Source organism: Schistocerca americana, chromosome 3 (assembly GCF_021461395.2).
Source record: "Schistocerca americana isolate TAMUIC-IGC-003095 chromosome 3, iqSchAmer2.1, whole genome shotgun sequence".
Taxonomy (NCBI): Eukaryota; Metazoa; Arthropoda; class Insecta; order Orthoptera; family Acrididae; genus Schistocerca; species Schistocerca americana.
The window spans coordinates 541,892,419-541,909,583 of NC_060121.1; the positions used below are offsets into that span (position 1 = coordinate 541,892,419).

Below are 17,165 nucleotides of genomic sequence, written 5' to 3' on the forward strand. Positions count from 1 at the left end.
AAGAGTTTTCTTAAACTATTACTGTCGAAAGTCATTGAACAATGAAGCTAGACAACCATACACATTGGTCTAGAGCATCGTAATTTTTCTGGTGATAGGGACAATTATTCCTGATTTTTTATCCTTTCATATCACTAAAGATTTCTTACAAAAGGCATTTATGCAGTCGTTAAGCATAAAAGATATCTCCATCGCCATTGGAATGTGCCTTCTTGACGTGATAAGACACACTTGAAACTTTTAAGTCATTCACATTTTTCGATGACACTTAGCTGCAGGATTTTTTTTCCTCTAATGCAGTTACTTTATCCGGAGGACACATTTCAAAATACAAATTGAAACTGAATGGATCTTTACCTACCTAAGCTTCTGGCAATTGGATATTTAGCGCTCTTTGATGCGAGAGTAGTTCACGTTTGTAAAGTGATGTTTGGTCGTGGCTTCGAGCTGTTAGCGGTTATCGTAGGATGGCGTGCAGGCAGTTTTTTTTTTTTTTTTTTTTTTTCAGCAGGGTGCCTATCAACCAGCATGGAGAGCCGCTAAGTGTTACGGACTGCCAAGTGTCGCGCGAAGGGCTGATTCACTTCGTGCATTTTATTGTTTGAAATCGGTCGTGTTGCTATATAGCAGCCCCCCCCCCCCCCCCATGAACCATGGACCTTGCCGTTGGTGGGGAGGCTTGCGTGCCTCAGCGATACAGATGGCCGTACCGTAGGTGCAACCACAACGGAGGGGTATCTGTTGAGAGGCCAGACAAACGTGTGGTTCCTGAAGAGGGGCAGCAGCCTTTTCAGTAGTTGCAAGGGCAACAGTCTGGATGATTGACTGATCTGGCCTTGTAACAATAACCAAAACGGCCTTGCTGTGCTGGTACTGCGAACGGCTGAAAGCAAGGGGAAACTACAGCCGTAATTTTTCCCGAGGGCATGCAGCTTTACTGTATGATTACATGATGATGGCGTCCTCTTGGGTAAAATATTCCGGAGGTAAAATAGTCCCCCACTCGGATCTCCGGGCGGGGACTACTCAAGAGGATGTCGTTATCAGGAGAAAGAAAACTGGCGTTCTACGGATCGGAGCGTGGAATGTCAGATCCCTTAATCGGGCAGGTAGGTTAGAAAATTTAAAAAGGGAAATGGATAGGTTGAAGTTAGATGTAGTGGGAATTAGTGAAGTTCGGTGGCAGGAGGAACAAGACTTCTGGTCAGGTGACTACAGGGTTATAAACACAAAATCAAATAGGGGTAATGCAGGAGTAGGTTTAATAATGAATAGGAAAATAGGAATGCGGGTAAGCTACTACAAACAGCATAGTGAACGCATTATTGTGGCCAAGATAGATACGAAGCCCACATGTACTACAGTAGTACAAGTTTATATGCCAACTGGCTCTGCAGATGACGAAGAAATTGAAGAAATGTATGATGAAATAAAAGAAATTATTCAGTTTGTGAAGGGAGACGAAAATTTAATAGTCATGGGTGACTGGAATTCGAGTGTAGGAAAAGGGAGAGAAGGAAACATAGTAGGTGAATATGGATTGGGGGACAGAAATGAAAGAGGAAGCCGCCTTGTAGAATTTTGCACAGAGCACAACATAATCATAACTAACACTTGGTTTAAGAATCATGAAAGAAGGTTGTATACATGGAAGAACCCTGGAGATACTAAAAGGTATCAGATAGATTATATAATGGTAAGACAGAGATTTAGGAACCAGGTATTAAATTGTAAGACATTTCCAGGGGCAGATGTGGACTCTGACCACAATCTATTGGTTATGACCTGTAGATTAAAACTGAAGAAACTGCAAAAAGGTGGGAATTTAAGGAGATGGGACCTGGATAAACTAAAAGAACCAGAGGTTGTACAGAGATTCAGGGAGAGCATAAGGGAGCAATTGACAGGAATGGGGGAAATAAATACAGTAGAAGAAGAATGGGTAGCTTTGAGGGATGAAGTAGTGAAGGCAGCAGAGGATCAAGTAGGTAAAAAGACGAGGGCTAGTAGAAATCCTTTGGTAACAGAATAAATACTGAATTTAATTGATGAAAGGAGAAAATATAAAAATGCAGTAAGTGAAACAGGCAAAAAGGAATACAAACGTCTCAAAAATGAGATCGACAGGAAGTGCAAAATGGCTAAGCAGGGATGGCTAGAGGACAAATGTAAGGATGTAGAGGCCTATCTCACTAGGGGTAAGATAGATACCGCCTACAGGAAAATTAAAGAGACCTTTGGAGATAAGAGAACGACTTGTATGAATATCAAGAGCTCAGAGGGAAACCCAGTTCTAAGCAAAGAAGGGAAAGCAGAAAGATGGAAGGAGTATATAGAGGGTCTATACAAGGGCGATGTACTTGAGGACAATATTATGGAAATGGAAGAGGATGTAGATGAAGATGAAATGGGAGATATGATACTGCGTGAAGAGTTTGACAGAGCACTGAAAGACCTGAGTCGAAACAAGGCCCCCGGAGTAGACAATATTCCATTGGAACTACTGACGGCCGTGGGAGAGCCAGTCCTGACAAAACTCTACCATCTGGTGAGCAAGATGTGTGAAACAGGCGAAATACCCTCAGACTTCAAGAAGAATATAATAATTCCAATGCCACAGAAAGCAGGTGTTGACAGATGTGAAAATTACCGAACTATCAGCTTAATAAGTCACAGCTGCAAAATACTAACACGAATTCTTTACAGACGAATGGAAAAACTAGTAGAAGCCAACCTCGGGGAAGATCAGTTTGGATTCCGTAGAAACACTGGAACACGTGAGGCAATACTGACCTTGCGACTTATCTTAGAAGAAAGATTAAGGAAAGGCAAACCTACGTTTCTAGCATTTGTAGACTTAGAGAAAGCTTTTAACAATGTTGACTGGAATACTCTCTTTCAAATTCTAAAGGTGGCAGGGGTAAAATACAGGGAGCGAAAGGCTATTTACAATTTGTACAGAAACCAGATGGCAGTTATAAGAGTCGAGGGACATGAAATGGAAGCAGTGGTTGGGAAGGGAGTAAGACAGGGTTGTAGCCTCTCCCCGATGTTGTTCAATCTGTATATTGAGCAAGCAGTAAAGGAAACAAAAGAAAAATTAGGAGTAGGTATTAAAATTCATGGAGAAGAAATAAAAACTTTGAGGTTCGCCGATGACATTGTAATTCTGTCAGAGACAGCAAAGGACTTGGAAGAGCAGTTGCATGGAATGGACAGTGTCTTGAAAGGAGGATATAAGATGAACATCAACAAAAGCAAAACAAGGATAATGGAATGTAGTCTAATTAAGTTGGGTGATGCTGAGGGAATTAGATTAGGAAATGAGACACTTAAAGTAGTAAAGGAGTTTTGCTATTTGGGGAGCAAAATAACTGATGATGGTCGAAGTAGAGAGGATATAAAATGTAGGCTGGCAATGGCAAGGAAATCTTTTCTGAAGAAGAGAAATTTGTTAACATCCAGTATTGATTTAAGTGTCGGGAAGTCGTTTCTGAAAGTATTCGTATGGAGTGTAGCCATGTATGGAAGTGAAACATGGACAATAAATAGTTTGGACAAGAAGAGAATAGAAGCTTTCGAAATGTGGTGCTACATAAGAATGCTGAAGATTAGATGGGTAGATCACATAACTAATGAGGAAGTATTGAATAGGATTGGGGAGAAGAGAAGTTTGTGGCACAACTTGACCAGAAAAAGGGATCGGTTGGTAGGACATGTTCTGAGGCATCAAGGGATCACCAATTTAGTATTGGAGGGCAGCGTGGAGGGTAAAAATCGTAGAGGGAGACCAAGAGATGAATACACTAAGCAGATTCAGAAGGATGTAGGTTGCAGTAGGTACTGGGAGATGAAAAAGCTTGCACAGGATAGAGTAGCATGGAGAGCTGCATCAAACCAGTCTCAGGACTGAAGACCACAACAACAGCTATATAGTATCTATTCAATGGAATTTTCTAGAATTTGTTATATCATGGAATGGGATATCCTCCTCTAGCATTACTTATCCTCGACAGTAGTTGTCGATACCAGACATATTTTTCGAATTATCTCAGCTGTTTTTATGAAAAATTTCATATAATTTTATAAACAATACGTTATATTTCGGGCTAAAATTTAGGAATAGCAATTATTACTTTGGATGTTATAATCGACAAATACTAGTTGTGAATATACAGTTAAATTTTTTTAGAAATATTTAAATTGAGAATTATTTGGCGCACTTAAATTTTGTATTATTAATTACGCAATCTAGTACTATTTATGTTGAAACTTCCTGGCAGATTAAAACTGTGTGCCGGACGGAGACTCGAACTCGGGACCTTTGCCTTTCGTGGGCAAGTGCTCTACCATCTGAGCTACCCAAGCGCGACTCACGCCCCGTCCTCACAACTTTACTTCTGTCAGTATCTCGTCTCCTACCTTCTAAACTTTACAGAAGCTCTCCTGCGAACTATATATGTTCATTTCTGGATTCATTTATGAAGTAAAAATCGAAACTAGTAGAAATTCATTTGTCAAGAAAAATTGTAAACCTGTTGGAATATTGTTATTACCGCAGAGTGAAGGAGCATTAAGCATGCCTCGGATGTGATTGGACGTATTTCTGTATTTTGGGCGAACAATGCAATTTCGGCTTTGTTAACATGTAAATTCAAAAGACTGTGTAATATACTAAAATGTGACTAACTAAATGAACGTAAAAACAAAAATTCTGCAACAACGATCTTCAAAATAATTTAGATTCAATTCAATCATGAGGATATCAGATGTAAGAATTTCACCTTCAGGAATCAGATCCCTAGACAAGAAGAACTGGAGCCAACGCTACAAGAAAAGCAAAGCAAACTAAAAAGTTTATTGTAATCTTACTCCTCGTAAATCTTCAGAGAAGATTTTGCTTATCGTGGACAGAAGCCGCAACTAGGAAGGGAGGGGTAGATTTCAAGTGTGGGCATCGTCAGTGATAAATTGACTAATAATAAAGTTTTGCCTGTTGCAGGAAGTGCTTTATTTTGGTACTTTTTGAAATTTATGGAAGAATAAATTTTCGATCAAACGGAGCAGAAACCGAAGGCTGGCCCACAAAGCAAATCATACCAACAGTGATGATGTACTACCAGTAATGATGGACCGGATCGAATGAAAGTGAATAGATCTTTACAACTGCAACCAGGGACATCAGAAAGGAAAGATGAGTACGAATTATTTGTGAAGTTAATTTGCTTGTGGAATCGAGTGCTTGTTAACAAAATGAATAGGGACGAAAGCAAAAGTGAGGTAGAAATGAAAGCAGCAGGATCCAGTCAGGACATGTTTGAACCGAGTGAAATCGTAGTCAGTAAAGAAACAGTAAAGACTGATGTTTTGCAGTTAATTTTGGCAAAACCAGAGAAAATTAAGACAGATAAAAATAGCAAATTTAGTGCAGTTAATGATCAGTTAACTGAAATAAGAATTGAAAACATTAGCAAAATGGACAGAGTACAAATCAGGTAGACCATCTCAGAGTTACAAAATTGCTTGTCAGAGAGACTAAAAAGTGTGAATGAAAAAGTTGATGTTTTAGATAATAAATTTATTGGTTTGGGCAATGAGTTTGTTGCTGAATCAGCGAAACAATCAAAGAATGTTGTTGACATCAGAGTTGAAAAGAAGGCTGTAGTGGAAAAACTCAACAAAATATTGTCAGTTGAAACCAAAATATTTTAAATGTAGAAAACAATAAGCAAACTAATGTAACTTTTTCAGATAAAAATATTTCAGCAGCTCAGGAAATTTGCATTCACAAAAATCTGTGTGCAAACAATGGTACTGAGTGGTCCAACACTCCTATCAAAACATTTTCATCAGATAATTTATATCCTGTGGATTTTCTGCACAACTGAAGACATAGTTTTGTGTCAGGCATGAATGACAATCAAAAAATTACATTTGTTAAAAGATTTTTTGAAGGCAAAGTTTAAATTTAAATCAATGGGAAATGTTTCAGAGTTTTGAGAAAAGTTTTTTAAATAACTTTTGGTCAGAAGCAGAACAGGGGGGAATCACAAGTGACTTTTTGAATGGTCCTAATTACAGGAATAGGGACAGCACTTTGAAAGAACCAACATAAAAAATTAGCACATATTGAGAAACCATTTGACGAAATTACCTTGACTGATGCACTTAAACGGAGATTACCAAGAAGATTGCAGTGGAATTTGGTACAGGACCTGACGATTGTCCAGAACAATTAATTTACGACTTGTTGACAGACTGGATATGGCACTAGAAAGAAGTATGTGTCATTGGAATGATAGAAATCCCAGTGGGAGTTGACAGGCTGGATATGACAGTAGAAAGAAGTATGTGCCATTGGAATGACAGAAATCCCAATGGGAGTAATCACAGAAACAGAGGTAATGTTAACTTCTACCAGGAGCAAAGTATCAATACAGAGAGAAATTCTGAACAACAGCAGGATAGTAATAATGGGGATAACCATATGCTTTTTAATAGAAGAAACGAACATAGAAGTAGCTACCTGGGAACGGCAGTTCGTCTGAATGAAGGTCCACAGTTTTGGTTCGAGGAAACATAACAACTGCAGGATCCCCAAGTTACACATAACATTGTTAATGACATGACACATGTATCTGAAATTGAGAAGAAGGAATATCAGATTTTTCTTTTATATTTTGATCAAAAGTTATGGGGTACTTTGTTTAATAATGTTGATGTAAGTGCTAATCACAAACTAGAATGTGAGAGGAGTGAGAATTTTGATGTATTATGTACTAATATTTCTTCTCTTGGGCAGAAAACAGTATTGTTGATGTATGTAAATCAGGTGATGACTGTGTTGGATCTGAAATAGCTGGTATTTTTCTTACAGATGTGAATGAGAGCTATCAAGTAACTGAGGTTGGTAAGCCTGAGAATGGTGGCTTATTGCAATTAATGCGTGTAGGTGAGATAAGTGACTTCGATGGAGATGAGACTTGCATTTTTAGTGATGTTGTTGGAGGAATGTGATGATGAGTATCAGGCATTTGTGGAGTTTGAGAATAATGAAGTTTCAGAGATATTTGTAAATGATGTTGACAGTACAGGTAAGGTAAGTGATGTATGTGATGTAAGTGAGGGCCGTGGAATATCAGTCCAGTCATAACAATTTTTCATTAATGTCATGCAGACTAATGATCCAAAGAGTAAAGGTGAGGTCTCTGTGAGCCCGTAGAATAAAGGTGAAAACTTTCTGAAGTTTGTTTGAGACCACATTGATGATAACAGGTGCATTCTGGAATAAGTTAGCTGTGGTTAGAATTTGTATCCTAATTGGTGGAATAAAATGAAAGAGTATCTAAGAAGGAAGTGTAATTTTGACAGTAATGTGCTTTGTGTTCCTTCTGTAACAAGTGATATTAGTTGTGCCATTCCATTCATTGTGTTCAATCTTTACCTGCCAATATGAGTAATCAGAGTAATGCTATGATACCTGTAAAGTTGATAAAACCTTGTGAAGACAGTGTGGATGTAGCATTTGATGAAATTGAAAGCGTTCTTTTGCATGAAGTATCTGATAACAGAGAGGATGATCGAGATTTTGGGTGTCCTTACATTAAAATTAAGACTGATCAGTGGGAAGGTAACTGTCTGATTGATACAGGTAGTCCAACTCGTGGTATATCTGAATAATTTAAAGACAACATCAAGTGTATCAAGAATTTTGTGGAAATGCCCTTTGTAGGTGTAAAGATAAGATATGCTACTGGTAAGCTAAGCGGACTGGTAAAATCTCAACAACTTTTAACTTTTAGCACAGAAGACAAGACCTTTGAACATGGATGCTTAGTGATCCCTAGTCTGGGAGAAAATATAATTCTCAGTATTGATTGGATAGTGAAAGTTGAGGCTTGTTTTGGATGGACTGCTAAGGAATTGTTTATTTTGGAACCTAAATGTAATACTTACCTGGAAACTAATTTCTGTGTTTTAAACTGTGGGAAAAGTTCTAATCATTTGCAAAACATTGTGAAACAAGGCGAGTACCAGATGTTTGATGACGATATAAACTTTGATGAGACAGAGGAATAGGATTTAAAAACTGTAGTAGATCCTAAAGTGAGGCAAGCTGAAACTCTTAATGACCAACAGAAGGAACAACTTAGGAATTTGTTACTGAAGTTTTGAAATGTGTTGTGTGAAAGACCAGGGAAAGTGAAAAGCTATCAGTGCATGCTTTACCTTAGAGATCAACCTTTCTTTCTAAAGCCATGTAATATACCATTTTCTAAAAGGAAAGCTGTTGAGAAATAAATTCAGAAAATGGAAACAGGAGGAGTAATTGAGAGAATTAGGAGTGCTTACAATAATCCTTTGGTTGGGGTAAGTAAGAGAATGTTTTGTACTCTAGACATCTTTGTAAGGTTCTTATCAGAGAGAATATCCATCCTGAGAATATAGAAGCGCTGTTACACAAATTTGATTCTGTGACATTCAAGAGTAGTTTGCACTTGATCTCTGGATTTCACCTGACCCCACTTGCAATTATTTCTAGAAAGTACACTGCATTTTTTATGGAGGTAAGTGTTATCAATACTGTGTGGTACCATTTGGGCTAAATGTATCTGTAGCTGAATTCATAAGAGCTCTGGATTCTGTCTTGGGAAGTGAAGTGAGTTCAAAATTAATTGTGTATGTTGATGACATTTTGGTCAGTGAAAAGACTTGGGAACAACATTTGGATCTGTTAAGAGATGTGTTTTAAACATTGAAATCAGGTGGTACAACTTGGAAAATAGGTAATTGTAAATTTGGTGTGAAAGAAGCAAAAATTTTAGGACATGTTATATTTGAGAGAGGAATTGCACCTGATAGAGAGAAACTTGACGCTATTGCTAATTTTCCTACTCCTCACAACAAAAAACTGATTAAATCATTTTTTGTATTAAATGGATTCCATAGAAAATTTTGTAGCAGCCAAGCTTCATGTCTGTGTGCACTTTTGAAGAAGAGTACTGTTTGGGATAGGAACGTCAGAATGATTTCGATGAGATCATAGGACAGTTGTGTCAAAGTCAGATACTGTTCAGACTAGATTTGTCTCTTCCTTTTTGTATTATGAGAGCCACTAGTGATGTTGATTTGGGTGCTCAATCATTTCAGGAGCTTGAAGTTGAAGGTGTTATTGAGCAATGATCTCTTGCATTTTCTAGTAAAGTATTGCAGAAACATGAAAGGACATACACTATAACTGAGAAAGAACTTTTGGCTGTACACTGGGTGTTCAACAAGTTTAAAAATTATTTACCAGGTCACAAAGTCATCGTCTATACTGATTACAAAGCGTTATGTTATCTCCAGGTGTGTAAACTGTACCACAACAGAAGTACTCAATGGGCCTTGTTCTTACAGCAGCTCAATTATGAAATCAAATACATTAACGGCACAGACAATATAGTTGCTGATGCAGTGTCTAGGCTACCTTTAGGGAGTTATCATCCAACAACTTTGGAGAAGGAATGAAAGAGTTTAAAATTATGTACTATGTGAAAGAGGAAAAAAGAGATTTTGAGAATTTACAAAAACATTTGCAGGTATGAAAATCACGATCAAAATATGAAATTAGCTAAGAGCATGTTGGGTAGAAAAGGAGGAGAAAAGATGGAACAATATTAAAAGGTATACAAGGGTATTCTATTCAGGAGACATAAGACTGACTCAGATGATTGGACTGTATGTTGGCTGGAACAGTGCATTGATTCTTTAATTACTTATGAACGTGAGAGTTTTGGTCATTGTGGATCAACCAAATGAACACAAAAGATTCAGGAAAACATCTGTTAATTATAACATAGGAAGGAGAGTCAAGAAGGAGGTTGCAACTGTGACAGATGTCAAAGGGTGAAGGTGAGTAACCAAAGAAGTAGAGGCCAAATGCAAAACATACTGCTTAAAAGTAACCTACATCTCGTGTTTGTGGACGTTCATGGACCTTGTCCTAAGTCTAAGAATGGACTTTGTTATGTTTTTGTGGTGCCTGATGTATTTTCAAAGTTCATAAAGCTATTTCCTCTTAAGAAAGCTGCCAGTAAGCAAATCATTTCTAAGTTTGAAAACACATATTTTCATCAGGTAGGTAATCCTAAAGCAATTTTATCTAACAATGATCCTCAGTTCTCATCTCAAGCTTGGAAAGATTTTGTTGATCACGCAAAAATAAGGCATACTCTATCCTCTGTGGACAATCCGTCGAGTAACCCTGCTGAAAGATATAAGAAACCAATTGGAAGACTGTTTAGAACATATTGTAGTAAGAATTATACCAATTGGGTATATTATGTCAGTGATTTTGAGGTTATAATGAAGAGCTCACAACATTCTTCAACAAGTTTTTCACCATTTGAAATCATTTTTAATCGGAGACCAGCTAACTTTACTTCTGAGAATGTTAAATCTCCTCCACATAAAATCCTGTCACCGCAAGAAAGAGAAGAGTGTGCCAGGGAGATGGTGAAAAAGCAGGGGGATAGGAGAAAGCAGAGATATGATGGGAAAGGCATATTTCCTAAGTTTGAGGTAGGAGACCTTGTGTTGGTGAAAGCCAAAGAGAAATCTAAATTGTTGACATCTGAGATAAAGAAATTTTACGATGTTGATAAAGGACCATTCGAAATTCTTGAAAATCCGTATCCTAATGCATATTTAAGAAGTTGCTTGGATTACACAATATCATTGAACTGAAAACTTAGACACATGATCCATAAGTATCTCATTTTTTTTGTTTCTTTTTCTTTCTCCTTTGTCAGGGATGTAGTATGTAAGACGATGTGATTTCTATGGTTATGTTTTGTCTACTGATTGAGTTTAAATCTTTGCCACACTACATTTGCTGGATCATAAAACTATATAATTCTGTTTTGTAATAGATTTTTGCTTTAGAATTTGATACATATATGCCATGTCACTAAATAAGTAGATACTTTTACAGATTTGAAATGAGACAATGCCATTAAATATCTAATAATACATTTCTTATCGTAGCATGCTATTAGTATTAAATATTATCGTTATTCCCGTGTACTCTGCAGAGAATAAATAAATTTAATTCTCCTGAACCCGTTTGGGTAAAATCATGGGTGTTGTGATAAACTAAGTGAAGACTCGTTTTATTTGTATGTACTGTAAATATTAGGAATATACCTTAAAGTTTCATATGTGAACACTTTTTAATCCATTCTGATGTGAACTCTGTATACATATTTTTTCAGTATAGATAGGCAAAACATGTGCCATGTGATGTGAGAGAGCCATTGAACTGCACACTTAGTACACAAAACAATGTTTCAGGATCCGATGTGAAAGCTAGACAGGAAGTTACCTACCTGTTGGAACCTGTGATGAGAAATCTAAGTTGATCCACTCCCACACTCATGTATGACTGCAACCTTGCTGGTCCAGTCGACTTACAAGAGATCATAGGTACTGGGTAATTTACTCAAGCATCTGTCAACTACATCAGTCTTGTGGCTGAAATTTGTAAATTGTTAGCCAGGGAATTATTCTGTATGAAGAATTCGTGAAACTATTTGTTTAGAAAAGTGGGCTGTGTTATTCCACATAAATGTTTTTTTTTTCAATTTAGGGGATTAACTTTCCAATACATTATGTAACTTTAAATAATGCTGTGGAAGTCTGATGTTCTATGACTGATGATTTGTTATTTTCATCACAGGAATGTGAAAACTTAAAAAGTTTGAGAGTACTGTCTATGGACCATGTTGTAAATAATGATCAGAATGTGATAAAATTAGGCACTGTTATGTTTGTAGTCATACATTACAACGAATTTTCTTATCTCAAAACTCAGTACGTATTTTTTCATCAACTGTAAACGAACTTTCTAGGCTTCTATGTACATAGGTTAGTTTGTATGAACAATTAGCAAATAATGTGGAAGACATTTACGACTGTGGTCATAAATTGAGTATAGGCTGTATAACGAGATGTATACATTTCTCATTGCACACAGTGATTTTGGTCCTCAAACCATTCGATTAATTCCTCATTCACAGCTATTTATGACTCTGGTTACCTTTATTTATCCTGAGTACTGCATTATTGTATCTCACTGGAACTTGAGTTATGTGCAAACTCATGCTTAACTGTGTTTTGTGGACCCCTGGTCATCATGACTGTGTGTGTGTGTGTGTGTGTGTGTGTGTGTGTGTGTGTGTGTGTGTGTATGTGTACTCAAGGAGAGTTTGCTGCTATTGACTGAGGCTAGATGCTTCCTACAATTATTATTCACATACGGTTGAACTTATCGATATATGATTATGAACTTTATTCATTTTGTTGTGTCGAGAAAATTTCTGCTGGTGTGTAACCAGTGTGGTTTGATTCATGGGTCAGTCCCCACTTCATAAGCATAAGCCCTAATATTTTTTCATTATTTTCTCCTTTCATGAGTCGACATATCCTTACACACTCTGGTTTATGTGGCTCATTGATTTTGTGCTATACTCCTACTTGTGATTGAGATATTCTTCTGGTCTATCCTTGTCGTTGTGAGTTTTTTCAGTCTGCTCACTGATTGTACACTTAGGCTCTGGATAATGTTTTCCTTCTCTTTTGATGATTTTGATGATGTAACTTTATAGATGTGAACTTGTAATTTGTAATTCTGGTAATTTATGTTGCCTGTACACTTATTTATATAGTTTTAGTGTTGTAATGTTGTAGTTTTGACTTTACATCATTTGTCTTGAGACAGAATGTTCCACAGATTTGAAAATCTGAATGCCATGTCCTGTTAAATGTATAGCTTATGACTTGTATAGTAGATATTTTTCTTACGTTTTCTGTAATATGTTATGTATCAGATATTTCTATTCATCTGTAGTTATATTTTGGCATCATTTTGTGTAGCTTTTGGCAAAACTTATAGTAGGCAACAAAATATTTTAAAGACATTGTTTCCATATTACGTGAGGGCGATATCAGTAATATTTTTCGAATTTTGGATGGTTCAGTATTATCTCAACTGTTATGCTGAAAAGTTTTAAATGATTTTATACACAATATGTTATATTTCAAGCTAAAATTTATAAATAGGGATTATTTTATGGATGTTATAATCGATAAATACTAGTTCTGAATGTACAGAAAATTATTTTATTCTGGAACATTTGAGATTGCGAATTATTTGGCACATTTAAAATTTCTATTATTAATTACGCAATCTATTGCTGTTTATTTCTGGATTCATTTACGAGTTTATAATCGAATCTAATAGAAATTTGTTTCGTCAGGAAAAATTGTAAACTTTTTGGAATACTGTTATTACTGCAAAGTGAATATGTAGTAAGCATGCCTCGGTTGTGATCAGACGTATTTTTGTATTTTGGGCGACCAATGTAACTTCGGCTTTGTTAATGTAAAAATTCAAAAGAGTGTGTGATATACTAAAATTTGACTAAATAAATTAACCTAAAAACAAAAATTCTGCAACAACGATCTTCAAAATTATTTAGATCAATTCAGCTATGAGGACCTAAAATGTGAGAATTTCAGCTTCAAGAATCAGACCTCTAGAAAAGAAGAACTGGAGCCAACGCTACAAGAAACGTAAAGTAAACTAAAAAATTTATCGTAATCTTACTCCTCTCAAATCTTCAGAAAAGACTTTGCTTATTGTGGACAATAGCTGCAACTAGCATGGAAGGAGTCAATTACAATCACATACACAGGTGTTAAGTGTATGATAATTTGTGAATGATCAGGGAAACATAGTGTAAGAGAAGAAGAATCTATGTCAATCAAGGTGTTCTTGGCTTAAGGACGCAGGTATTCAAGTGTCATTATTTATTTCCATCCTATGCTGACTCTTCACACCACTTTTGTAAATACTACATCTATTCTTGTTGACACTTACTTCGTCAGACTGATAGAGCACTTGAATAAAGTATAGTTTTTCAGAGTAATCTTTGGCCAGCACTGTTTGTTTATGATTTCTGATTTGTTCTTGTGCTTTCAGAGAGATGGATTTTCCTTGCATGCAAATTTGAATTTCGTGATTCTTGGTGTGATCAAGTGAGAATACTGTTCAGTTTTGAGACTGCTTAACAAAACTATGTCTAATATCTTCGCCATTCGATTTTGCAGCCATTTGATGTGCTTTCAGCGTCCTCCAAGTCTACAATGCAAACAAATGCAGCGAGTTAAGACATGGAGAGTACACACAAGTACCTGTAGGTACCATCCTAAGACGAAACAAGGACACGCCACGTAGGAATTATCCGAATGGAATGGAAATGGGCCGATATGCCTTACATATACAAATAAGAAATGATAAAAATTTAAAATGAAGTGGATGATTTATTCAAAAGAAAGAGCTTCACAAATTGAGCATGTCAATAAAGTGTTGGTCCACCTCTAGTCCTTATTCATGCAGTTATTTGTCTTGGCATGGCTGTTCTCCTGAGGGATATCATGCCACATTGTGTCCACTTGGAGCGTTATATAATCAAAATACCGAGTTGGTTGGAGGGTCCTGCCTGCCTATAATGCTCTAAACTTTCTCAAATGGGGAGAGATCAAGTGGCATTTATGGCCAGTGTAGGGTTTGCTAAGGACGAAGACAAGCAGCAGAAACTCTGTCCGTGTGCAGGTGGGTATCGTCTCACAGAAATGTAAGCCCAGGATGGCTTGCCATCCAGGGTAACAAAATGGGACGTAGAATATCGTCGATGTCACGCAGTGCTGTGAAGATAGCGCAGACGACAAACAAAGGAGTCGTGCTATGAAAAAAAATGCAATCCCAGATCGTCGTTCCTGCCTGTCACGCCGTACGGCGGGTGACAATCACGTTGGTGTCCCACCATTGTCTGGGGCATCTCAAGACACTTCTTCGCTAGTCACCGGCGCTTACTTCGAATTGGACTCACCACTGAAGACAGTTCTACTGCAGTCAATGAGATTCCAGGCCGAAGATATGTCTGGAGACGCCCTGGACAGTGGTGACATACCACCCTGACTGACGCCCGCCATACCACCCAATAACCTGGGGTGACAGTCTGGGGTGCCATTTCTATTCATAGCAGGACTCCTTTGGTCGTCATTCGTGGTACATTTGCAGCATAGATACACGTCGACGGTATTCTACGCTCCGTTTTGTTGCCCTTCATGGCACGCCATGCAGGGCTTACATTTCAGCGAGGTAATGCCCGCCTGCATATGGCGAGAGTTTCTACTGCTTGTCTTCGTGCTTGCCAAACCCTACATTGACCAGCAAGGTCCCAGGATCCCTCCAAAACTGAGAACGTCTGGAGCCTTATAGACGCGGTCCTCCAGCCGGCTCGGGATTTTGATGATCTAGAGCGCCAGTTTGACAGAATCTAGCACGCTGTCCCTCAGGAGAATATCCAACAAACTCTTTCAATCAATGCCAAGGCGAATAACTGCATACGGGCCATGGTGGACCAATGCTTATTGACTTTCTCAATTTGTGAAGCTCTTTCTCCTGATAAGTCATCGAGTTTTTCTGAAATTGTAATCATTTGTTTGTCTGTAAATCTACACCACTTCTACTGATTTCTGTCCCATACGCTCCATTAGGATAGTTCCTTAGTGTTTCTTGCTTTTGTTACTTAGATTCTACACGAAGTGCAGCTGCTCACAGAGGTCCACTATGGGCTCTGATTATCATATGGCAGCGAAACTTGGTAGATATGCTAAAGCGTTAATGCTGAGCCGATTTACATTCGAAAAAAATATTCTAAATTTTTGCCATCAGGTGCAAATCTGGCGCTGTGAACGCAAGAAAGACGTATAGAAATGTTTCTACATATAATGGATAAGGAACGGGACGTGGGCAGAAAAGATCAAACAAGTGAGAAAGGCGTAATGTTGATTTATTATGCACCAACACTTACACAATTTGTTCAATCAGAGCCCCAGAGAAGTCTACAAGATGCTGTACAGCGCCAGTTTTGCACCTGATACCCATAATTGGAACTAATTTTTTTCCAGCTTAAATCAGTTCTGCGTTAACGCGTCATCGTATCTGCAAAGTTTCGCTGCAATGCGATAATTACGGTTCGCACTAAGCTTCCGTGAGGAACTTAATACCAATTGTAACTATCCGGTACCCAGACCAAGCTAAATATCTGTAATAGCACTGCAGGAAATGCTCTTGATAACTATAAGTGTAGTGTAGTATTGCTTTCATCATAAACTTGCGCTTGCGGTGTCCCTGCAGTTCCAGCCCAAGAAGACTAAGAGAATAGTGAAGGGATGCTGATTACAGAAAGAAGAACTCTGTATTTATTGGAAAACGTTTATTAAACAACAAATTTCAGTATACAGAATGGTCCTCGGATATTCCATACCCTAAACCAGCGCAGAGAAGCTCCGAAGTAGTACCTACAGAGACACGCTAAAGTCTTTGGTGCGTTAACATTGTCGATTACTTTGTTACTAGACTAAAATAGTACTGTAGCAGAAAGTGTCTGAGGACCTACATAATGAGAAACATTGAAGCTAGTTACGCTAAATAAATACGCTCTTTGTATAGGATGCATCTTATGCACGGAGAGAGGTGACGTCTGACGACCCGGCAGGGAGCGAGAGTGCAGTGTGACGTCAGTGCGCCTTGACGGCGGCGGAGCGTCTGACGCGGGGCTCCATGCGGACTTTGAAGCCCTCGGCGCGCTTCAGGATGATGTCGGCCGTCAGCTTGAAGTCCTTCTCTGTCAGGTCTGAGTACACGCGGTAGTTGCGCAGGATCGTCGACAGGATGATCTTCAGCTTCAGCATGGCGTACTTGCGACCTGTAACAACACACAAGAACACTCCGTTAATTCAAGGGGAAAGCGCTGTTGGTACACAGATTCGTGCATTAGGGTAACACAAGAAATTTAGTCGTAATCAGACAGCAATAAATTTTCGGAGACAGGGAATGAGTGCTCTTTAAAGGCAGTAAAACTGAACACTTGTTACAAAATTGATACATTCCAAGAACAAATTCCTCAAATACGTACAATCGTCACAGACATGTAAACAAAAGGCACATGCTCATTGTCAAGAACTGTAACAAAATCGTTCTATATGTCAGGTGTGACACCATCTGCAGAATCTGATGTAACTTACGCGAAATTCAACACTGCAGTACACATCTG

At 38.0% G+C, this 17,165-nt stretch overlaps 1 protein-coding gene across 1 annotated transcript in view; it reads right to left on the reverse strand.

The window, feature by feature from the left end:
* Positions 1-16,310: 16,310 nt before the first annotated feature.
* Positions 16,311-17,165, reverse strand: part of LOC124605288 (cytochrome P450 4g15) — a 45,485-nt gene continuing 44,630 nt past the window's right edge. Inside the window, exon 12 of the mRNA XM_047136868.1 lies at positions 16,311-16,817. Coding sequence (XP_046992824.1) covers positions 16,630-16,817 — 188 coding nt within the window. The 3' untranslated portion in view covers positions 16,311-16,629. The remainder of the gene's footprint in view (positions 16,818-17,165) is intronic.